At 43.7% G+C, this 25,826-nt stretch overlaps 1 protein-coding gene across 5 annotated transcripts in view; it reads right to left on the bottom strand.

Annotated features, from left to right (window-relative positions):
* The window catches only part of PIGQ (phosphatidylinositol glycan anchor biosynthesis class Q), a 66,056-nt gene that overhangs the window by 25,757 nt on the left and 14,473 nt on the right, over positions 1-25,826 (bottom strand). For all 5 annotated transcript variants that reach the window (XR_016438675.1, XM_090023809.1, XM_090023808.1 and 2 more), the window contains 6 exons: positions 19,280-19,411; positions 16,676-16,796; positions 6,464-6,590; positions 5,233-5,386; positions 2,334-2,445; positions 262-342 (listed from right to left, as the gene is read on the bottom strand). Coding sequence is in view for 4 of the 5 variants with exons in the window: in XM_090023809.1 (XP_089879935.1) it covers positions 262-342; positions 2,334-2,445; positions 5,233-5,386; positions 6,464-6,590; positions 16,676-16,796; positions 19,280-19,411 (727 nt within the window). In the remaining variant the exon portion in view is untranslated. The remainder of the gene's footprint in view (positions 1-261; positions 343-2,333; positions 2,446-5,232; positions 5,387-6,463; positions 6,591-16,675; positions 16,797-19,279; positions 19,412-25,826) is intronic.

Raw genomic sequence — 25,826 nt, 5'->3', positions numbered from 1 at the left:
TACCCCAGGAAGTGGGAGGGAAAGATTAAAAATGACTCCAGGGAAAAGACAGTAGAATAGATCGTCCCAATGACTTTGATTTTCTGGGAATTTCCTTCAGATATGCATCCTGAATTCCATCTGCTTGTTGCATGTCAGCTGTATGAGAACTGTCCCCAGGACAGTCTTATGATTATCGTATTTGTATATGGATGTGAACGGACAAGCGTATATTTCACTTACATAGATAAGATGTGACCATCTCTAAAGGCTGAATCTTACCAGCGTAAACACCAAGTAATACAGCGCAGTGGTGGGTAAAAGAAACAGCAGGATCGTAAATAGCAAAGTGCCAATAAACAACTGGGGAAAAAGAAATAATAAACAAATGTTATTAACAGTACAAGACATGTAAAGATTAGGTAATGTTTAGATTACAGAGACAGGAGGTTCACAACACTCATCCCAACACTCTACTTCTAAGTCCATATTGCTGGTGAATAAGACATTTTTACCCTGAGTAAGTAACCTCCCTCAGTAATGACCCCTTTTTGTAAGGTTCCATTTCTCAACATGCAATATGGGTAAATACATTGCATCCTATCAGAATATGACTCCCTGATAGACTACTCAAGGGTTCTATTTTTTTTTTAGAACCCAACTTTTCAGTTGATCCAAATCAGCAGAGCTGCAGCAGAAGTCACAGAGCGATACTGATTTGTGCCATCTAAGGATCACATTCTTAATCTGAGATTACATTTTCCAAAATGGAAAATCCAGGGATCACCACTTCTGCAGAAACAGAACATGACCATGGTGTATTGCAAGAGAAAATACCTGAAGAGTCCTTCTTCTAAGGGAGATAAATGCCACAGTTTTAAGCATGTAAGCAGAGATGCACCAAAAGCCACCCCAACCAACAATTTTTTAATGGCTATTTTCCCCCAGTACACCCTCTTCTCTCACACGGTGGCTGTTGCTTAGCAAAGCGTTTTTTGTGTTAGCATATCAAAAAGTATTTTAAGGTCTGTGCCTTAAAAAGCTGTTTCCACACGAACCAATGACAAACCCCCACTGGTTTCAACAGCAGCAGAATTAGGTTTTTTACATGTCAAACACATTCTTATTTTCCATGTGCAAAGAGAAAGAACCCTAAAATAGTGGAATCTCTGATACTGCTGCTCTTCCTCTCCTGTTCGGGGGTGGGGAGGTTGTCCCAGTATGACTGTAAGAGGCCTAAGTTTATCTGTTGCAATTTGCTGAAGATGAGCTACTCTCAGAAGTTACCAAATAGTGCTTCAGCAGAAATTAAAAAGAGCTGCATTGAAGCTACTCATCCTGCCAGTCTATGGTATTTATCACTTCACCTGCAATTCTCATCTCAAAGCAACTGAAACTATTAAATAACAAATTCTTATACTTGGCCCCATTTGAGTGATACTTTTTAATGATATTTTTAAAATAAGGAGAGAACAGATTGGCTCTGTGTAACTTTCCTATTGTTTCTTTAGCACTGCAGTTTGAAAGGTAGATTGCACTGCTTCACAAAATGTGTTCCAACATCCTGGTGAAAAAGCGTGGGCCAACTTCCAACTGGATGTGAAATAAATAGGGTCTTTTAATAGGAATACTAAGAAGCATGTTACTATGGCAACACTGCTGGGCACCACTTACTTGGTATATTATTTAAATTGCCTCCCTCCCCTGTATCTCCTTCCCTACCCGTGCTCTGAGGGGCACCAAGTATCTGCAACTCCCATGGAAGTCACTAGGGCTGCTGGCAGGTGCTCAGTACCTCACAGGATCAGGATCTTTTAATATACTGAGAAATGATTACATCAACCAACAGCCCTGAATCTCAGGGCTGTGTTCCAGTGTCTCTGAAATGGGGCTTTGGTCCTGAATCTGAAAAATGTGATCCTGAAATGTCTGCCCTCCCCCCTCTCCCATGTTCCCTCACTGCCAGGCACTAGCCTAAGGACCTGCTGAGAGGACAAAGTCCGGTGCTTTCTGAATATAACTATATTGCTTCCAGAGGTAGCCAGGGGGCAATTAGCCCAGCCACAGCACTGCATCAAGGCAGATACACCAATCAGAAGCAGAAGTGGTATAGACAGCTTCTGGTTCTGTAGGTCTGTGGAGTATCCAGGACTGTATACTGGATTTGCAGTATAGAAGAAGAGTCCAAAATTGCGCTTGAGGAGACAAACAGGCAATGTGCCAAGATCTGTACTTAATTTGGATGCCCTGGAGCAGCCTGTGGACTGCACCCTGACTTTAAATGAGACAGAATCAGGCCATGCTGCAGACTTTGCAGAGTATAATACAGCACTTGCTTGATGCTTTGCCACTACCTGGTCCAAGTCATAGGAGCAGGAATCCACCCGCTGTCGCAAGACATTCCACTTCTTTCCACGGAATAAGCGCCAGAGAGATGACAACCCATAAATCTTCAGGCAGTAGAGCCTATGCAAAGAGGAGGGACACCACGAATTAGAATCAAGATCTCCTGAGCCACAACACAAAGCAGTTGCTATCACTCTCCATGCTGTCAGCTGAGCAGGGCACTAAATTGCTAAGGTTATGTAAACTGAAGGAAGCAAAAAAAGAAAAAAGAACAATGAAGATAAAACAAAATACTGAATAACTGCTTCATCAATGGCACCATCCAGCCTGTGAACTGAATGAGGAAGGGGCCCTGTGGGAAAAGAGCAGCATGTGATCATGTAATTAAAGATCATGATAATGCAGATACACAAGGGGGCACACACAACCTTAATTCTGGCATTCCCTTACTTTTGATTGCTTGATGTCGTGACCTCAATTTTGCTTTAATTTAGATTTTTATGTGAAACTGGTTGACTTTGAGAAGCAATGTACACAGCTTGATGTCATTTTCCCATCTTATCTGTGCCTGTCTATATCTAACCCAGTAAGTTTGGAAAGTTTGATCAGTTCCAAAATTTCAAGGAATGTTCTGGGTATAAATGTCTAGATTTGGGGGAAAACTAGAGAACTGAAATGAGGGATAGATGGAGCCTCTACAATTTATTTAGCAAGCCACAGCTTCAAGCATCTCTCTAATTGTTTACAGATCAAGCAATCTGTTGATGGCACCTATTAACATTGCATCTCACATCTCCCCATCTATTCAATGTTGATACCATGACACTCAGAATAATCTACCAGACCAATTATGAGGGTGTGGGGAACTCTGGAGTGGGAAGGACGAATGGGGCCATAGACTCTTGCTTGAGAGGAAGGGAGGTGCAGAGAGATCCCCCTTTACAGTGGACAGATTGGCAGAAAGAGAATAAGCATTGCACCTTTGGCACGTGAGGAAGTTGGAAGACACAAAGAACCCCACGTGGGTGGAGGGGATTCCACCTGCCAGGGGAAGAGTTGTAAAGGAGCCATGAAATGGAAGGGGATGGAAAGGCATTGCAGAGGGAGCAGCCTGTGGGCTACAATGGAGGGGTGTCCAGGATTCAGCCTGCAGAAGCCTACAGTGCGTGTGACATCCTAGTTAAAATATATGATCAACTAAAACTCTAAACCACTGTTGTGAAAGTAGTGGTGAATTGTCTTACACAACAAAGGAAGTCAACTGGAAGGATCACCAACAGCTTAACAAGATTTGCATAAGGCTACCAAAGCGGGGAGGCTCAGTTCAGCACAGTAACTTACAGTGTCCCCAAGACAAGTCTAGCCTTGTGGCCTTACATCCCAGCTGCTTCAACCAGTGCAGACTTGCCTCTTTCCTCTGACTAATACTATACCTGCCCACTCCCATGCACTCAAGCATGCATGCCTAATGCTGCACCTGCCACACCTTCACAGCTTATCTGTACACACATGCCTGCTTTCATTTGCATGTCAATGTAGTGAATTCACTTTAATATCAGGACTCTGAATTCTGCATCGCCTTGATTAGCAAATGTAACACCAATGTAGTATACAGCTGTTGCAATACCACGCCCCTCCCCATTGCATGAATTGAGGCTTCTGTGGCAATTCAGTAGCTGTGAGAGTTATATGCTCGCTTATCATCTCTCCTTTCCCCCTAAGGAGTGAAGCTGGGCAAGTTTGCTGTGCTTCAGGCATAGGCAGCTATGCTTCTAACAAGGACACTTGAACCCTGCAGACTGCCATTCTAAAGCACATAAATTAGAAGTGAATATAGAAACTGCTTTTATCTTCTCTCCCTTCCCTATCCTGACCTTCTTACTGAAGGGAAAGTCCCTTATCTGCTCTACAGCCTGAGAGAGGAACTTCCAGGTAAAAAGCTCTGTGGATGAGATTCCTGCTAGGCAGGATTTCTATGAATCCTAAACCCTCTGCTTACAGCATTTCTCTATACATCTAAACTACGGTATTCTCTGTGACCTCTACCTGTCTGCTCTGAAGTTCACTCAGTTCTACTCAATGTACTTTACTTTTCCCCTCCTCACCACCCCAGGGAGAGGAGAGTGGCATCTCTAGTGATTATTAGGCAGAAGATTTCCTGCTCATCCCCTCAGCATGCTGTCTGTCTTCTCTGTCAGGACTGCTATTCCCTGTTGCACTTTATGATCCAAAGGATGCATCAGCAAAAACTTGCTTTGTTTTGAATTCTTTTCGCAAGAATAACACTGACACATTCTATACAGAATGCGACAAACAAGCCTCTCTCTTTTACACACCCTTGCCTGCTCAGCTTTTCTGTGACTGTAAAGTGCAGGTGGCCCTCTAGTGGGGCAAGGGGAGTAACACAGAAGCCATTCACCATCATTCAGGCAATCTGAAAGGTGCAACTGAAAATCCAGATAGTTTACTCCAAATGCATGCAAATCTCTGCAGCAAGGGAGAGGCAGTGCATTTCTGGAAGCACATTACAAATTAGATATTTCCTTGCACCCCCTCACCCCCCAGCCACTGGAGCTGGGAAGAGGCAGGAAAAGGCAAAAATCAACCACTCTTGGAAAATTTGCACTTTTATTCATCCATTAAGGGTAATTTTACTTTTCTAACCAACTGTTCAGAGTGAATAGACAATTAGAGGTAACACAGTTAATATCCCATAGGGTTCCCATATAGCTCTGGCAGATATCTCTGTATATTCAGACTCAGTCATTTGAATATCATGTAATTGGCCAAATTTATCTGTGGTTTAAGACTGTTAAAGTCAATAGGATCACACCAAGGACTAACTGGGTGCAACATGATTTTGGGGATGGGCATATCTGATGAAGCAAACAAATCAAATTCACCCACCTGGCTCCATAGACATAGAAGCAGTAGATATGGAAGGTCAGGAGTGCAATTATGTCGGAGAGGATGGAAAGAGCCACAGTCAAGCCTAGACAAGCTGACAGGCCAACATACCAGAGGATCATCTCAATGAAGGGAGACATCAGGTGGATGTAGCCTAGTGGAAATTGGAAAGAATGACACTGTACAAGAGGTATTTCACCACTTGCTGGAGCCTCGAGAGAGAAAATTCTTGATGGCCTAGTCAGCCTCTCTCCCTCCCTGTCCCTCCAAGAATGTTGCTTCAGAGATCAAAGCCAAGATGACATGAAAGTAAAAATGGGAAGTGCTTTTAGATTGCCACCTTCCAATTACAATGACTGGCACTTCCCACTCTTTTAACTCTTAATACCCTTTCCTCTGGTGTAGCAGGTGTAGAGAGGCTTAAGGACATCCGCTTACCCTGTGCAAAGGTGGCCATCTTACTCCCATATGTGGCTGACATTGTTGGCTAGATTTTCTGTTCGCTATCCACTGGGATAAATTTTTCGGGCACATGCTAATCCTTACTGATATACTTTCATCCAGCTCTCCTACCCCAACAGAAACCATCACAAAGCAGTTGCTACAAAATAATGAAGTCTATGCAATATATTTAGTAGCATGAAACCTCTCTGACCATTATTCAAGGTGGAGCAAAAAACAAGGCTGTGCTTGATTCATTAACAGCCAGTCAGTCACAGTTGCTAAGCCCTGTCCTACATGACTATTTCTCACATGCACATATTTCTTTATCACTAGCGAGATTCTATTTCAAGATACAGATGCATTCATGACAAGTTTAAAAAGGCCACTTGCTGAAGTCAGCTACAGGATGGATTCTGCATTTCAAGCCCAAAAATAAGATTCCCCACCCCATCCTGTCCAACTACCCTTTATAGGGCAAAGATGAAGAAGCCTAGTGCAAGATCTGGAATCTTTTTTTGGGCACAGGCCATTACTGGTGCCAAATTAATTAATTTCACTGTGCCTTTTAATTTTTGCCAAGTACCAAATCTACGCACTTTACTTATTTCACATAGCTTCCCTGTGTGGAACCTGGAACCCAATTTTGATCTGAGTTCCCAATCAGAAAGAATCACAAACCAGTATGTCCTTGCAATGACACACTTTGACTCAGATTTCTAGGACAACACAAGACATTAGGGAGAGAGCTGTGAAAAGGGAAGATGAAAGGTTAAACAACTGTACTTACTAATCCAAAGGTGAATGTGGTACAGAAAGAACCGTCCCAGCACCTGGTCCAAAGCTCGGTTCATCTTTAAACCTGCTGGCACTCCCATTAGCCATTGCAGCAGGCCCTGGAGCTCTTTAGCGACATGCTGCCAACACAAGATGACAATCTTAGAGAGTGCAAAGTGGTTATACTGTACATGAGCAACACTTCAGATGCAGCAAAAGCCTTTTCTCATGACTCCTGTACAATCTCTGAGGAAAAATACTGTCTCATGGGTGCAAAAAACCCCTACATTAGCGATATTAGAAACACCATGTGCAGTTTGATGAAGAGCGCCTTTCAGAACTTTTAGATAAACACCACACAGGTGCCCAATTCTCCTGAGTCAGAAATCAGATCACACACGACACTTCTGACAATACCTTTGCAATGTAGGAGAGCAAACTGGGTGCTTTTCAGTGAAGGCAGTGATACATTTTCACAGATGATCGAATACTCAAGAGTGAGAGGGAAACGTAACTTTTTGAGTAAAATGTATGCAAATAAGCTTGGATTTTCAAAAGGAGCTGGAGGCTATAGCTTCATTAACAAAAAGGTACACTTTTTTTACCATAAAATAACTAATGCATGTTAGCTATCCCATTGTAAAAGGCACAGCAGAGACAAGGTGCATTAGTTGTATGGCAAGGTAAACAGACAAGGTCATCCACAACCTACAGGGCTGATTTTGCTTAACTACATTGCAGCAAACATTACAAGTCCTTTGCCTCCATGTAGGATTTCCTAGCCAGCTAATTATCTCTTCTAAAAAGCACCTTGATGTCAGTAATTTCAAAGCCTGAGGGAGTCAGGTGCCCAAATCACTTAGACTTCTTTGAAAAACCCAGACACAGGCAAAAACCAGGTACACCCCCAACACCCACACAGAGTAACTGTGAAGTTCACATGTGAGGAGAATCTAGACTTGGGGCCCAACCTTGATGGATGATGGGTCTGTTCTCTTCTTAATGCATATGCATCATTTCTATAAATGCTAAAGTCACAAATTCTCTGCCCAGAGAAACATGTACGCATCAGAGAAAAATCTGTATTTATTAATCAGCAGTTGGGGGATCATTTGTGAAATAACTTTCTACACATAATAGACACACAGTATGTTTAGTTTAGTGGCACAGTTCCAAGCTACATTTTCAATATGAGAAAAATTTCCTTTCACAATAGGATAGTCACATTGATTTTCTCTGCCCCTGCATCCCTTAAAATATCTTAATGCAAGCTAGGCCTGGCTTATACCAGTGAATTTTGTCCTTGTTGTGGACAGACATGTGCTAGATACTTTATAAATAGATCTCCTTTAATATTTTAAGAGTTAGAGCTGTAGTTTAGCAAAAGGATTTTTTAGTTTAATTAAATATTTAAATGTTTGACGGCAGTCTTTGAGCAAGGTCGTCTTCAGCATGGAATATTTCTGAAGCCCTTTTATGGCTACAGTTTATAGTTATATTCTGACTAAGGCGCAACACTCCTGTAAGGTACCATTGGTTGTTGCTGCTTTTGAAGGAGAGGTCTTTCAATGCTAGGCCCCATGATGTACTGTTTTGTGGTTATTTTGTTGATGGATGCTTTAGAACTGATCAACAGAAAGAAGAAAGAGACTTAGGAGATGACCTAAAAATCCAGTTCTCTTGATGTAGTAATTAATACTGTATGTTTTTCACATTAATAGAGGAAACAATGTGAATTACAGTGTCATTGTATTGGAGTCATTTCATTAAGGGGCTGTGGGAACATCACCAACCTAGAGTGAGAAGCTGAAGTGGTTAAGATCAGATCACAGTGGAATCAGTGTCTCGTTTAATTGCAGCCCATTTGTTTTTCTCAATACTTAGAGGTTTTTTGGGGGATGCAAGATCAAAGAAAATGACAGTGGAGGCAACAAGCCCCCCCTTGGGATATCTCAAGAAACACAGAGCAAACCAGAGCTGCTCAAAAAGCATTGTCTACCAGATATATGTTGGTACAATGCCTACTATAAACAGGGCTCAGGCTTCTATGCTTGACCCTCATAGAAGCCCCAGAATAGCAATTTTCAAAATAATGTCTTTCACTCCTTGTTTTGCTTGTGAATTCTCAAGGAAGTTATTTTAAATGTCTGGCCTGGGGTGTAACCAATTATCACTAATATAGCTCCAGAAGTCTTTGTGGAGTTATACCCTGCACAGGATCTGTGACAGATAATTAACTGGTCTCTTCCCCACAGAGCATAGAGGTTAGAGGTTTGTATAAAACTGATATTGAGGGATCCAGTTTTCACAACCACAATACTGCATAGAAAACACCGGGGCTTAGGTTTGCTTCTCTTTAAGGCACAGCCACCAGGAACTTAGTGTAGATTTGTTGTGAGAAGACAGAATCAGGAGCTGCTATCACGGAAACTTGGGCTGAGCAAAGGGAGTAGAAAAGAGTGTAGGAAACATGAGATGCATAAGGAAGGTTATTTGTGTTCACCACTCTATGTTCTGACAGCTGACTCCAAAACTGGCCCTTCACTCTGCACACTGCTACTCCCCAGGTGTCTCTGAATCACATCTGCTCCATTTACTGACAAAAGCAACTTGTTATTAGAGTCAGCACAGCACTGCCAGTCAAGCTGTGAAAGAGGGAGCTGGAGCCACTGATGGCTTTTTGCCTCAGCAACAATTGCCAGCTAAGTGCTGATTTAAGGATCATTATCACTGGGGTGATGAATGATGGGGACAGAACACAGCTTGATTCTCACATAAGCAGGTGGAGCTTGGAGTGTTGGCAACTGGAAAATGACTTACCTGTTATTGTTTTGTCCTAAAACTAAGGCTTGTGAAAAGGGAAGAAAGTTTTGATAAGTCCTGTAAAGTCTAATGCAGATAGATTCCAAATAGCATACATAAGAGGAGAGGAGTAGCAAAACATGTTGGCACTTCCAGAAGAGAGAGGCAAGGGAAATGAGAGCCTTGTTATGAAGGTGAATATCAAGGGACAGCAAGGAAAACATCACACTCCTTCTCACATAGTTAAAAGCTTTTTGATATAACACTGAGGTGATTTTTTTTCTAAAGCAAAGAACTGTAGAAAAGAGATTAAAGAATCTTATTTTTATTTTCCAACATACTAATGCAAGAAGCCAGAGGCCAATGCCATTAGCAGATCTGGTGCACATATCAGAACTAGAATAGCACAGAACACTGGGGGAAGAAAGTCATATTATACAAAGAATTATGAAAGCTTATATCAAACGTGGCAAACTTCCTCCAGCCTGAGAAAGTTTCAGTGATGGGGATAATGTGTACCAGATGGAGATGCAGCAGCAGAAAGAATCCCACTGCAAAATGGCTATGAAGAGATTTTATTGTTGAATTGGGGAATGAAATGATGTTGGCTTGCACCACATGCGCTGAATTCACCAGGGAGGCATTTCCCTGGATGGTGCAGACCTGCATCTTTTATGTGCACTTCAGGTCTGATACAAAGACCACTGAAGTCAATGAAAAGGCTGCCATTGAATTATGGGCCCAATCTAATGCTTCGTAAGTAGATGGACTAAATAGTACGAAACCAGTGCGTAGAAGCTGTAAGTGGCATGAGGTTGCACAAACAGTGATGGAGATACCCAGGGATGGATCCAAGGGCAGGAGGGGGTGGGGTGCAATTTCACTCCTCCTTGATTCCTGGTCTACCCAAAGTTTAAGACCAACTGTCTGGAAGTGGCAGCAGCATTTCTATTCAGGCAGCAGTAAGGAAGTCACCTGACTTCATGGTTCATTATAAGCTACCTGATTTTATCTAAATTATTCATTCCACAACTGTTAACAATCATTTCTCCTTTTTTAATGGTCTTAAGATTCCACTAACTAAATTGTTCTTTTTCTGCAATCCTACTATTTTTAGCTGCTCCTGGTAATGTAGCTCTTATTATACAACCCTGAAAGCTGTTTTTAACTCTAGCTACAAACATTAACTCAGGTGTGGAAATAACCTTCTGTGAAATATTGACTACAGTGTCAAAATGCTCAAGAAGGCTTGATTTTGTTTTATGAATCTGAAAGAGATGTACATTTAATTCTAATGGCTACAGGACTAAAGAAACAACATCTTTGTATTATTGTTGCTTACTTTGTTGCATTTTTAATACATAATGTATGATACAACAAATGAATGCACATTCCAATAAAGTTATATTTATATCTTGCTTCAATTTTAAACTGAATAATATATCCCTAGCCCTCTAGCATGTTAGTAAAGCTTCTATTTTCTTTTTATGTGGAGAAAAATGTGTGTTGAGTTATAAAACATGATGCACCACACCGTCTGCTCCCCCCTTTTCAAAATTCTAGATCTGCCCATGGAGATACCCACAGAGCAATACCTTGGAAGAGCAAGGGGCAAGTCAAATTGCTAGGAAAGTTCATTGAAGTGAATATCACTCTGTTTCAAAGGCATTAAAAACTACTTTCGTAGAGGGTCAGGAGGAAGTAACAGATATTACAGCCTGCAGGTGGGAGAGAATGATTTATCTGCATGATTGAAAGAATGAGAAATTCTTACAGCCTGGCTATCCAGGAAAAGTGATATGGTCCAACACATTTCAAGTACAGTCCATCTGCCGATGACACTGGGCAGAAGGAATGCTTTTCAAATCCACCTGTGCATGTGGAAACCTAGCCAGAAGTCATCTTACTCTACAACTTGCAAATAAATAAGATTTCAGAAAGCTGGCCAATTAAGGGCAGAACTAGAAGACAAATTATCTTCCAGCTAAAAACATTTTCAGAACGTTTCAAAAACTTCAGATGAATAATTTAAAAAAAGATTTGGAGGATATACCTCACACTAACCTTACAGTCTAAGTATACATTAGCAGGGTACAGATGTACTCTAACTATAATCATCCTCCTTCCCTTTTCTCACCAGTCTGGCCAAAGAAATGACTGAAACTGAAGCAACCCTTGAAAGTCTGACTCAGCAAAGTAGTACTATGTAAGTAGCCCTGCTAATCCACAACCACAGCTATGTGTAACTTGCATGGTAGGAGAACAATAGACACTTTACTTGCTGTGTCTGGGCCCCATGGAAAATGTGTAGAAAGAGGATCTCTGGAATGCCGCCCATGGTTCCCATTATGGTGTTAGATTATAGAACTGAGCAAATGGATCAGCAATAGGAGAGATGCAAGTTTCTCCCAATGAAGAGAAGAGAAGGAGAAAACAAATCATTGCTAGAATTCCCTATAAGGCCAACAAAATACCTTTCCATTTAGAAGCTGGAAATACAAACTGAAGACTCCTGAGAAGAGCCATGAAGACATAGATGGCAAGAGCCATTCCGCCTTCCCAGACACAAAGGAAAAGGGGGTTACACTGTACAATTTTATCAAAACCTCCATCACCTGCTGACATGTCTGAATCAAAATGACAGATCACACCCGTATTGAGATACAACATCATAGCCTCAATGTTGCAACTCAAGATCTGGCTGCAGTCACTATATTTTCTTGTAGAGACCATGCTCCTGAATGTAATATGCATCCTGGTTTTTACAGACAGCTTGAAGAAAAAAAAAAGGTTACCAACTAATACAGTGTGCAGGGTCTGGGGCTATGCGCTGGCTCCAATCAAGGGCTGCATATCAGGTCTGGCCATGGCATGACCCTATGCACTGGCCCAATCCAGCTCACCAGGTTTAGGGGCCATGTGCTGGCTCTGACCCTGCATGCTGGAACCAGGGCTGGGCACTGAGTCTGGCTGCAACCAGACCCTGTGCACTGATTTTATCCGGTGCACAGGGTCTAAGGGTGTTCACTGGATCTGATCCCATGTGTTGGATCTGGGGCCATGTGTCGAGTTTGGCACATGCAGGCCCAATTCAGTGCGCCAGTCCAACCACAGCCAGATTCCATGCACTGCCTTGAGCTGGTGCACAGAGCCTCATCATCTGGCCTGGGGGGCTCCCCACAGGTCTGGAAATCTGGCAGCTGGAGAGTGGTGGCAGTATTAATTGCCATTAATCACAATTAATTCTACTACTTCTCCCCCACAGCCAAGTTTCTGGATGCATGGGGATCTACATTTTTGCATATAATGTGCACTTACATTTCTCCTAGCCGGTTTGGGGAGAAAGGTGCATGTTTATGTGAGAAAATATGGTACTGTATTTTTCAGTTTCCTACAACACCACTAGGATTTACCATACGTTTGGGTTTTCCCAGATATGTCCTCTTTTTGGACCCTGTGATCTCCGTCTGGGAGATTTTTTGAAATCTAAACCAAGGTTCAGGATTTTGCTCCACTCCACTGGTGAATGGAGGCAGCAGGTGCACGTGCATCCTGGCAGGGTCATAGAAGCAGCCCCAGCAGCTGGATGCAGGTAAATCTTTGGGGACGGGGGTTGGAGGGCCAGGGCTTGGGGACTGTCCAGGGGGCTGGATGTGCATGCATACCAGGGGTGTGTGGAGGGTATAGGTGTGTGAGGGAGGGCAGGTGCCTGCTGGCACTGGGGGAAGCTGTCCAAGTGCTGGGACCTGCCCCTCCAGCAGGGGAGGGATAGAGGCCCTTTGAGGGCAGCAGGGAGCTCCATGGCTGGGCCAGTGGCACCAGAATCAGTGCCCTTGCTTGTGAGGCCGGCCTGGCCAGGAGATGGTGCCTGGAAGCACAGGAGACCCAGCTCAGGACAGGGGGTGCCACAGGCCTCCCCTCTTCCCTCCCACCCATGCTGGGGCTGGACTCACTTGACCACTGCCCACGCAAATTGGAGCCACCACACTTTGGACCAGTCAAGACAGGGGCAGTTGGGGGTGCCCTCTGGCAGAGCTGGGGGGGGGAGTAGGGGGCTGCAGGTCAGGAGCAAGGGGCACCAGCATGGCTCGGGGGAGGAGAGGGACTGTGGGTTGGGAGCAAGGGGCACAGACAGGGCCAGAGGTCTGCAGGTCAGGAACAAGGGGCAGCAGCAGGGACAGGAGGCTGCAGATTGGGAATGAGAGTTATTGGCAGGACCAGGGAGCTGTGGGTAGGGAGTGAGGTGTCCCCCTGACAGGTGTCCTCATTTTTGGAACTGGAAATTTGGTAACCCTAAACACCACTAAATGATGAAGTGCTTCTTTACCTACTGAAGGTGGAGCTCTTACAGAATAATTTATACATATACACATTCACACACAATTATATATGTATGCATTCCTTAGATAAGTGGCATTCAAGCTTTTGGCTCCATGGCCCAGATGAGTCACACAGGGGTGGTCCATGGGCTGGATCAAACCTTGTGTGCAAGGATCAAGCCATGAGGTCCAGAACTGTGCCCTCCCTGCCCCACACACTGGAGATTGGGCTCTGGGGACCTGGCACCACCCCCTCCCACCCTCCACACGTTGGGATTGGATCCTGGGGGCTTGGTACTACCTCCCACCCACTGGGATTGGACCTGGGGCCTGGCACTACCCCTGGGAGGCTCTCCACACTGGAATTGGGTCTTGGGGTCCAGTGCTATCCCCATCCATCCCTGCATGCTGAGATTGGGACTCGGCAAGAGCTCCATGGGCTGGATGACATGATACCATAGGCAGAATCTGGCCCATTGGCTGGAGGCTGAGCACCCCTGCTCTAGATGAAAGGATTGTTAAACAAGAGCTAACTCCTTAATAAAGTTTCCTGGACTGAAGGCATGGCAGGATGGCACATTAAAGACTTAACTTCTGAGAGACATAAGCTTTCATAGGAGACGGTTGATAAGTGAGCTAGTCTCCAGGGTCAGAATTATTTATTGTGCCCTTGGTACTATGGTTATACTGCAATTCCTATATATATTTGAGTTACATTCAAAATATAAGATACCACACATCAGAAAACCAGGATGTTACAAGATAGGATTGTTTTTGCAGAATATGCTGGGGAAGCTGGTGGTTGCACCAGAGGAGAAAGCGGACCTCTTTAACCAATTCTTCACCTCCGTTTTCTTGTTCAGGGACCACGACTTCCCTGCTGTGATGCAAAATGGACTCGAGGGGAATGCTTCCAGACCTCAGGTTGGGGAGGATCAGGTTAGAGAGCTTCTGGAGGGGCTGGACGTGTTTAAACCAGCAGGTCCAGATGCTCTCCACCCCAGGGTGTTGAGGGAGCTAGCTGGGGTTATTGCAGGGCCCTTGGCACAGCTTTACGAGCACTCGTGGTGCTCGGGCCAGGTGCCAGATGATTGGAAGATAGCTAACGTGGTCCCCATCTTCAAAAAAGGGAAGAGAGAGGACCCAGGCAACTATATGCCAGTCAGTCTTACCTCAATCCTAGGGAAACTCTTTGAGAAGATCCTCAAGGAGCACATCTGTGATGGGCCAGCTTCAGAGATGATGCTCGACGGCAATCAGCACGGTTTCATTAGGGGCAGGTTATGTCAAACCAACCTGATTGCCTTTTATGATCAGGTCACAAAGGCAATGGATGCAGATGTCTCCGTGGATGTAGTCTTTCTAGACTTCAGCAAGGCCTTTGACACCATCTCCCACCCCATCCTCATTAAAAAACTAGGCGACTGTGGCATTGATGCCTACACAGTCAGATGGATTCCAGATTGGCTGAAGGGTTGTACTCAGGGGGTGGCTGTGGACAGATCATATTCGACCTGGGGGGAAGCGGGCAGCAGAGTCCCCCAGGGCTCAGTCCTTGGGCCTGCGCTGTTCAACATCTTCATCAGCGATTTGGACGATGGGGTGAAAAACAACCTGTTTAAATTCAATGATGATACCAAAATTTGGGGTGAGGTGAGCACGCTAGTAGGGAGGGAAAGATTGCAGCAAGACCTGGATAGGTTACAGGGGTGAGCTAACATAAACAGGATGCGTTTCAATACTGACAAGTGCAGGGTGCTGCACTTGGGCAGTAGAAACCAGCAGCACACTTATAGAATGAGAAACTCCCTTCTTGAGAGCACGGAGGCAGAAAGGGATCTTGGAGTCATTATTGACTCCAAGATGAACATGGGCCAACAATGCGAGGTCACGGTTGGCAGGGCTAACCGGACCTTGTCATGCATCCACAGGTGCATCTCAAGTAGGGCCAAGGAGGTGATCCTCCCCCTCTATGCGACGTTGGTCAGGCCACAGCTGGAGTACTGTGTCCAGTTCTGTGTGCCCCACTTCAGGAGGGATGTGGACAACGTGGAGAGGATCCAGAGGAGGGCCACCCGCATGATCCGGGGAACAGGGCAGACCCTACAATGAAAGACTGCAGGACCTAAATCTGTTCAGCCTTCACAAGAGAAGGCTGAGGGGGGACCTGGTGGTTGTCTATAAACTCACTAGGGGGGACCAGAAGGGTTTGGGGGAGACACTGTTTCCCCTAGTGCCCCCTGGCATAACAAGGAATAACGGACACAAGTTATTGGAGAGTAGGTTTAGATTAGACATCCGCAAGAACTACTTCAGTTAGGGTAGCCAGGAGTTGGAACCAACTTCCAAGGGAGGTGGTGCTGGCTCCTACCCTGGGGGTCTTTAAGAAGAGGCTTGATGCCTACTTGGCTGGACTCATTTGAGTCCAGTTTTTCTCCCACCCAGGCAGGGGGTCAGACTTGAAGATCTACAAGGTCCCTTCTGACCCGACTTCTATGATTCTATGATTCTTTAGGTAATTTATCCTAGGCAGTTAGGGCCTATATGGGTGTGAGTGATGGAGGCAGAAAAACAGCAGCACAAGAGATGGTAAGTTTTGCCAGTTTGCCATTAAGATGCTGAGTCTTTGAGAGGATTTTGGTTTTATGTACCCTAGAAAGTTACCACCTTCAAGTTCACCAACAAAATGTTCTTTCTGAGCAGAACTGCCTTGTCTCTTCAAACTTTTTTTCTCATCAATCTAATGGTTTCTGGAACCTAACTGGGCTTTTTTTTTATTCTTTTCTTTAGACACCCCAGAAAAACAACAACTTGAGGAAACTTCCTCTTAACTCCATATTCAAAGTAGCTAGCCCGATAAGGACTTCAGTCTCCAGCCTTATAGCTATTTATTGTGCCCATGATATAACTGCTATGCTGTAAGGAGGAAATACCTTCCAGTAAGCACCTAATTAATATTAATTGGATACTAGGATGAGACCTATCTTCCTCTGATTAGTCTCAGTTGATTTGATTTGAAGACTTAATTAGTTTGAGGAGACCTGATTTTTGTGACTTTACTCAGGGCTTCTTTTCTGTTCATGAACAGTTCCAGCCAGACTTACATCAGCTACTGGGATGAGTGTGTCAGCAAGGTGGCCAATCCGATTCTTTCTGTACAACCAGGACATCAGCAGTATCCCCAGAGCCACGTCAGCGAGGAGAGAAACAAAGATGTTGGCTTTCCTGTGTTCCAGATAATGAGAAACAAAGACAGAGCAGAGGAAGAAGACTGCTTACTGTTTCAGCAACAACAGTCACCAGCTAAATTTACATAGCACCTTTCAGCAATGAAGGATACCAGGGCACTTTACCAAAGGTATAGGGAGGGATTTGATTGTTGATATGTTACTGCTATGCTGCAGTCTTTGATCAAATGCAGCAGTCTTCTGAGCCAACAGTACTGAAAAATAATAGTAATAGTCTTTTTGTGTATGTGTGTGTGTTCATGTGTGAAAAACTGGAATGACATTATGGAAGGATGAGATAGGCAGAATGTAAGCATTTAACTTGTGATGTAATGCTTTCACTTGGAGCAGTTATACAGATTGGAGGTCTTTTCAAAAGATATGCTTTCATTTAACTGCTTATACTTGGGTTAAATATTTTTACCTACAGAATAAGATAAACTAAACTTCCCCTCATTGCAGGAATTTCTGAATAAAATTCCACAGCCTGGCTTGGGCAGAAAAATCACACTATACAATGAGAATATTACTTCTGGCCTTAAAATCTACTACTGTATTTCACTGTCTATAGATTGACACAGTATATGAGTCGATCCCATTTTTCTGATCCAAAAAGTTAGAAATTTCATAGATCCAGTGTATAAGTCAACCTAACTTTTTGGATCAGAAATATGGGGTTGACTTGTACTGGTGCCTGTGCACCCTCACTGCAGACTGGGCACTAGCAGGGTGGACACATGCCACAGCGCTGCTCATAGGGGATGGGGCCAGGCTTGGCACTCAGCTGATGTGGCCCCATCCCCTGTGAGCAGCGCTGCCTGGGCTGCGACAGCCGAATGCAGAGCCCAGCACTGCTCACAAGGGACAGTGATGCAGTGTATAAGTCGAGGTTGAATTTTAAGAGTTAAAAACTGGGCTTCAAAACTTGACTCAATAAACTTTGAAATATGGTAATCTATTTTTCAGTATTCCTTGAAAGCCCATTACTGTAGAATTTGAAAGTCTAGGATTTCTAGGATTTGCAAAGCGCTGGCCATAGGTGATTCAAACTCTATCTCTGAAATCTTTGCCTTTCCATCCTCTACTCAACGTGGGGTGGGTTTTGTGTGTACATATTTTTCTCTGTTGCTTTGAAAATTCCTCATCTTTAGTCGCTTCAGGAAGGATCCTCCAAAACACTGGAGTAAGGGAGTAGCTTCCTACCCTTGTGGAACCTGTCCTAAGACCTCAGTTTTGTTTCTCATCTGATTGCTTTCACAGTGATTGAATAAAAGGACCTACAGAACTAGCTATAGTCAGGTAGAGTATATGAAGATGCTGTACAAGCTTTCCTTGTGCATCTCTGTTAACACATCCCAATCCAGTTTCCTAAGGTTATGTTTCCACCACCTCTGACCACACTAGGAAGCCCTGCCATGGAAATTTCCCATCTACTAATTCCTAGTCTGCATCTGCTGAAAGAATGTAATGTCACTGCTTTAAGAGCGATGCACATGGGCCAATAAGCACACTTGAGACTGATAATGGCGTTAGACATCAATAAGGGTGCACCTAACAGTGGTCATATTATCTCTTTTCAGCATTTGGAGTGGAAGGAATGGCAGAAAGGGGGCAGGGAGAGTTTTCGTGCTGGTGCTCCCTTGCACGGTTCCCACCAGAGTAATTCAGAAAGCATAAGTATGATGAGAAAGGATCAGGATTATATTAGAATCAAAATGATGAGAGAAAAACTCTTATCTCTTCCTCGACCAAAAACATTCCTGTACAACTATATGATCACTGTAAAACTATATGTCTATCTCATAAAAACAGACTTAGGACCAGATCCTATTTCATTTTTCAAGCATATAAGTGGACTTAAGTGTCTAAGTGCAATTCTATTCAACTCTGTTCAAGGTACTGAAGATCCATTAATGCATCTACTCTTGTAAAACACCATCATCTGACCCTTAATACTGAGTCACAAAAAAAAGCAGTGAGGAGGTTGAGGAAACACACACCTTTTGATTTAACAGTTTTTCAGGAACTTGAGCTGGGTGGAATGGGTTTTTATTTAGGCATCTAAATCTGCTTATGGTGCCTAATCAATGGAATAGAATCTGGCCTTTAGTATCAGAAAAACAAATAGATTACAACCACAGCCAGGGAAGGGAGAGTTTCTTGGCAGCTAGAGCAGAAATTGTTTGGTTCACAGATGATGAAGGCTCCAGCAGGAGACAGAGGTCACAAACTCTGTGAGCTGTCAGAGGTGTGTGTGTGTGTGTGTGTGTGTGTGTGTGTGTGTGTGTGTGTGTGTGTGTGTGTGTGTGTGTGTGTGTGTGTGTGTGTGTGTGTGTGTGTGTGTGTGTGTGTGTGTGTGTGTGTGTGTGTGAGAGAGAGAGAGAGAGAGAGAGAGAGAGAGAGAGAGAGAGGGAGAGGGAGAGGGAGAGAGAGGGAGAGGGAGAGAGAGAGAGAGAGAGAGAGAGAGAGAGAACAGCATACCTCATTAGCTGTGGCTGGTTTTGAGCCTTCCTGTTACTGCTGATGACCTGGAGGTGCTCTAACCGGTGCCCCAATTGTTCGCAAGTTGAGAGTTTACTCCATATGAAAGATAAAGGCCAAAACTTCAGCACTCTGCAAAAAAAAACAAGGGGAATGAATCTCTCCTGGTTAATTTTGGCTTTGAAGCACATGGTATGATATTCAGGCAGCTTCCCATGCAAGACGTTTCAGGTGATGGCAAGATTCTGTACACATACAAATAATATGAATGCAGACAAAATGTAACAAATATTAGAGATAAATTCCCTCAAGCATTAGAAAGACAAGGAATGTGGAATGAAAGTGGCCTTTCTAAAAAAAGATATTCAAACTGTGTCCCCATACAGATGCCAGTCTCACAGCTTCCTGTGTGTACCTCTAGAGCAGTATATCAAACTTATTCTCCAGAAAGAAAGAAATCCCATTTTTAATTATGGTCTGTAAGTCAGGGTATTCAGTCAGTCCACAACAAGTCTTCTATTCATGTCCAGCAGAAGTCTGTACAGATATCAATGCTGCAACATGGTCTTTGTGTCGTAATTAAAATTTTAACCTGATTTTTGCCCCACTCAGTTTCTGAATTATAGTAAGAAATGGGCACCCAACTCTTTTAGATTCCTTTGAAAATCCAAATCTTAACTCTCGTTGCTTTCAATATGCGTCTGCCTGTATCACACAGCTTCATTCAATCAGAAAAAATGATCTCTTTTACGATAACTGAAATTTCTGTCCTTTCTTTCTCTTCCTTCCCCTTCATGCATACATGTGTATCTCCTCTTTTCTTTCCTCCAGATCAAACCTTAGCACCCTGCCTAGGGTCTTCACTCTTTCATCCATAAAAATGGCCTGCAGTAAGTAGACAACTGAAGTAGTAAGCAGACATTTTAGAATTCAGTGAATCTGCAAGTTAACATCTAAATGAGTTCATGGGGTGAGGGAGTTCACAGCTCTCAGAGCAACTGGGTCTTTCTGTAGTCTCAGGAATGCCACACTGCATCAACTTATGTTCAACTGACCTTCTGGAAGGTTCTTCTTATCACCATTCTTTGTCTTGCAGCGAATAAAAGAAGACTCCAAGGGGGCACTTAATGTGGTCTAGGCTGAGGCCAGTGTAAGGAAAAAGAGTATCAGGCCCAAACAGACATAACAGGTGAAGTGCTCCAGACAATGAGCATACAGATATTCATGGCCAAAGAAGCACTTAAAAAATGATCCTCAAAAAAAATTAAAATAAAAAAGGAAGAGGAACATCTTTTCTCTTCCTGCAACAAGATCTTCCTGAAACATCTGTACACTCCATGGAGGATGGCTTGCTCCTCTGGCATCCTGTAGTTGCTACATTTTGTAGCAAAAAACCCCCACTCTCCTACCCCCTGGTGGGAGAGCAGGAAACCCTTCATTCTTTTCAGACTTTAGTCCTCAAGCCTAGGGATAGAAGTTACACATAAATGAATTTACGTAATCAGAAACTGGTTTAAACCTGTAACAGAACAGAATTTTAGTGCATATAAACCAGTTTCAAAATGGCTGAAACTGGTTTCAGATAAGTATGACACTACATTCAACCAGGTTTAACTTCTGTCCCAGGCCCTTTCCTGGTTCAAGTTAAATCACAATCCCCCAGCATCCCAGCATGCTTTCCAGCCCTGGGCTGGGCTGGGCTGGGCTGGGCTGTCTACTCCAACAGAGAAGGGTTTGGGGGGTGGGGAGGGAGGGACTGCCCTGCCCCCTACCCCCCTAACAAACCCTAGCTGGGGTCTGGGGCCAAGAAATGGGGTTAAACTTTCCTTTCCCCAAGTACAGAGCTGCCCTGCTAAAAACTTACTGCTGGCTGTGACTGTAGACTATAAATCCCAGAGGCACCTGGAAGCAGGAAGAGGAAGTGATAAACAACACTGCAGAGTCCAGTTGCTGTGATTCTGGACTGGAAATCCCACAGACCTTGGGGGCAGCATGAAGAGGAAACGAACACACAGTCCATGCTGGCTACCTACCAGAGAGCTGTGCTGTAGCACCCCCCAGCTTCTGGCCTGAGCCACTGCAGGCATATGGCTGCACTTCCTGAATCACAAGTGTGTGTCTGTCCAGTTGTTTCAAAGCTTAATCTCTGCATTTTAGACTAACCTGCAAAGACTAAATCAATTCAGCCTTGGGCTTTTTGACTGTCTGTGCTTAGCTTAAGACCAGAGCCTAGTGAAAACAATGGCTGAAAAGCACGCAGAGATGGCTGTTCTCCAGCTAAGGAGCAGGAGGGAAGAATTCTTTGCCTGTCATTCAGGTTCCAGAGGGTCCCAATGATAACTGAATGGACACAAGATGGCTGACTGGCTGTCTACCCCACCCTTCCCCCACCGGTTCCCTTGATAAGGGGAAGCAGAGCACTGCGGGATGCCAGAGAACCAAGCAACTCCCTGTTGGGCCTCATGGCTGAAGACTACCACTGCTGCATGCCACTGTGGCAACTCTGAAGTCCTGCTCCAGCTGGGGGCATGGTTAGGGCAGCATATCTGTATAGCACTGAGGCTCCCTGAGTTGGAAGCACCATAAATTGGAGTAGGATTCAGAGTGCTTCAACTGCATGTCTATCCATAGCTTTAGCAGTATAATTTATAACATACTATACTTGGGATTCTGAGAGGACTAAACTTAGACCCCAACATAAGCAATATAACTCCTTTACTGAAGTCAACAGAACTTTCCCTATTAAGGGCAAGAGGACTGCTTCATTTGTAACTGCTTCTTACTTATCTCATGGAACACTCTGCTCATCTCTTCCCAGTCTCTTGCCATGCTTATGTCAGTTTCACTTAGTTTGCATACACACCACATCTATGCAAATTATTCTACTTTGCTCTTGAATTTACACTATCATTTATGGTTCTTTGGATGAATCTGATATCTTTTATTAGACCAACTTAAATAGCTGGAAAAAAAATTTCTAGCAAGCTTTCAGATTTAAAAACCCTTTGTCAGTCTGAGGAAGCCTCTGCAGTTGGTGTGTTATTTTCCTGGATGGAATGAATGGTAAAGAAGCCAGAGACTTGGGATGGTATGCATGCAAGACAGGCAGTCAGTGAAGATGTAAATTGAGAAGTCAGTGGGTGAGAGACAGGCTGGGTGGGGGGCAGAAGGGGGATGAATGTAGCAGTTAAACAATGGAGAGGTACCTGGGGAGTCAGATGGCAGGCAGGTTATAATGCATCATAAATCCAATATCTATATTTAGTCTATGATTTTTTGTATCTAGAAGGTTGATGAAGTGAAGCTCATAGGCTCGTCTTTGAGAAGCGTTCTATAAATTCACTTTGAGGATTAGAACTGTGAGATTGGAGAGAGAGTGGTTTTCTTGTGAGAAATGTGCCCCCACAGGTAATTGGGTATTCCTGTCTTTGATAGATTTCCAGTGTGTGCTCATTCTGGTGCGCAGCTGTTGTTTGGTCCCTCCTCTGTATTTTCCATCAGGGCATTTGGTGCATTGGATAAGATGTATTACATTTCTGGAGGTGCAGCTGTAAGATGCAGGAATGGTGATGGCTATGTTATGGGGTGCAGTAATTGTAGGGGTGGTAGAGATGTGTTGGCAGGTTTTACATTTCTTGTCATGGCATGGTCTGGATCCATTCGGTGTGTTCTGGGCCTTAGGAAAAGTTTGCTTCTAGTGATGAGGTTAGTAAAATTCGGTGCTTGTTTGAAGGCTAGGATGGGTGGTTCTGGGAAGATGTCTCTAAGAACAGGGTCTCTTTCTAGTATGAGTTGCAATTGTTTAAGGATTTTCCATATGGGTTTGAGGGAGGGGTGGTATGTCATAACCAGCAGTGTGCGATTTGCGGGGGGGGGAGGGTTTCTTTCATATTGCAGCAATTCTTCATGTGGTACCCAGGTGGCTCTTTCAAACGTGCAATTTATCTCTTTGGAGGAGTGTCCTTGTTGGGTGAAAGCCTTTTTAAGATTGGTGAAGTGGCATTTTACATCTTCACTGATGGCCTGTCTTGCATGCAAACCAGCCCAGCCTCTGGCTTCTTTGCTATTCATTCCATCCAGGAAGAACACACACCAACTGCAGAGGCTTCCTCAGACTGAAAAAGGGTTTTTAAACCCGAAAGCTTGCTAAACATTTTTTTCCAACAATTTAAGTTGATCTAATAAAAGATATCTAATTCACCCAAAGAACCCTGTCTGCCTATGTCCTTAGACCAACATGGCTACAACCTATACCCCACCATCATTTATATCACTAGCGAATTTAACTCAGAGACTTCCATGAGACTTACAGATGCTTCCTCTGAACTTTATTTAGCTGAATTTTGCCTGTGGTTTGGAAATACGACTATGTATTTATGACTGGGCAGGATAAGATGCAGACTAGGTTTGTACTGCAATGTATGTATCAACCTAGCTACACAAAGCAAATCCACAAATTGTGTGGTTGGCAGAAAACCACGGGTGCCCCTCAGGGCCTCTTCAGCTACACTTCACAGAGGGTTTGTCAGTTGAAAATCCAAAGCCCTGAAGGCCCCCACTGATTCAGATTTTTGATGCATCAGTTTTGAATTCAGTGCTGTGCACTGTGAACTAGTCTCTTTAATTCAGAGCCTTTGAGTTATTCACCTCTTCACTTCAGCCACCCACCTCACAGCCAAATTATCGCACTGCTGTTCCACTGGCCTGTCAGGAAGTAACATCCAAAGTGACAGAAGAAAGAACACGTGTTGAGGGGGAGGAGGAACAGTGGGTTGTTACACTGGCTGCTGATCCTGAAGACTTGGGTTCACACATTTGTTGAGGCACTAGTGGAGATGAGTTTTCTTTTGTGATCATGGTCTCAAGCTATGGCCTGAGGAACCTTTGCTGAAGTAGAAAATCCTGTTATACAAGCAGGGGAGTAGCAATGGAAGGTCTCTCATTAGAAGGCTGTCCACCAAAGGCTAAAGATTAGGAAGCACTGTTCCAGTCAACATCTGCCAAATTCAAGTAGAAGACAGCAGGTTTGGGGGTTGGAAATCTCCCTTACCTGAATCAATCCCTCCTTCCCTTTCCCCGTGTCCCTCACTAGTTTAAAAGTGTGGTGGTGAAGAGATTGATACCAAATATCAGGAATAAGCTATTTTGAAAGTTGTTTTGTTTTCTGAATCATAAATGAAAGACCTTAATGAGCCTTCAATACGAAATACCACAACTGAATTTTAGACAACATTAATACCACATCTAACCTGGGACAGCACCCCCACCCCCAGCAACAGCAAAGAGGTAATGAATATACAAATTTCTAATGGCTGGGTGTCCAACCAGCTGTAGCCACTGCTGAAGAGAAGCCCAGCACTGGAACAGCAACAGGCTTGCTTCAAATGTTGTTTCATGAAAATCTGTGCAATGCCTGTTTGTATTATTTCAAACTCTCCTCCTTTTCTTTGTACTAAATGTCACGAAACCCAAGCTCCATCCCACATTCCCAGCCAAAAGAAATAACCTCCAAAATATACTGAGAACAGACGCATAGAGAAAGAGCTCAATTAAGTGGTTTCAGGATCCATCACAGAAATTTCCATTTGTAATAACATCCAAACACGAAAGCCAAAAAAGCATTTCTTCTGTAGCGTATTATCCCTGCAACGCATGGCAAGTTGCCACAAATGCTTCCATTTGTTTATCAGGCTTATAGTACATGGAATGACTTCTTAAAATGTACCGGAAAACACTTCTAAATGGCTTTTATATCATTACATTACTTAAACAGACAAGTACACAGCAGTAGATGTAGAGTAAATGTCTGGGGACTCTCCAAATGTAAGCAATTTCAGCTGCAATTGAATGCTCTCCGCATAGTGAAATTATGATTTTTCCAATCCAGATCATTTGTTCCAAGAGCGGGGGTGGCCCCTCAGAATCTAGATGAGAAGCCATCTCTCTGAATCTGGACTGCACAAAAGTGTTAAAGCTCCATTAACTAGATTATCTTGGCAGCCTTACTGCTCTGTGCTACAATTCCAGGAAAACAACCTCCCATCTGGATGAGGCATTGGAGGGGTCAGAGGATGTCAGGAGGAGGCGATTACACAGCTTATTTAAAAAAAAAGGAGCGTGTAGAGTTGCCTGCCACAATATTAAATCATTCTAATCATTCTGGTGATGCACAGGGGATCTTTCAATTGTAATGAAAGTTGTGCCCAAGAATCCCTCAAAATCAATTTGCAATTACCACCTCTAAGCACAGGGTGGTGGTGAAGAGATGCCTATATTTCAGATCAATGTAGTTTTTATAGACTACACGGGCATTTTTAAATCTCCCTCACTACATCCAGGCAATGTTGTTAACCAGGGAATCCAGTTTATTTACTGAGATGATTACCCACTCCTGTTTTCTAGTTGCATATATAGGCAGGGTGCTTAGAACTGAAATATGAAATAACCCCTAAAGTTGGGCAGAAAATTTGATCTTAGCCCACAAGAGGCTGAGAAGTGATCCTCCAGCTCATCAGAACTAATAATTCCTCATACCCCACCCACTCCA

The sequence above is a fragment of the Crocodylus siamensis genome, chromosome 12 (genome assembly GCF_052110815.1).
Source record: "Crocodylus siamensis isolate JL-2025a chromosome 12, ASM5211081v1, whole genome shotgun sequence".
Lineage (NCBI taxonomy): Eukaryota > Metazoa > Chordata > Crocodylia > Crocodylidae > Crocodylus > Crocodylus siamensis.
The sequence above is the reverse complement of the archived record's forward strand: the minus strand, read 5'-3'. Positions and strand labels throughout refer to the sequence as shown.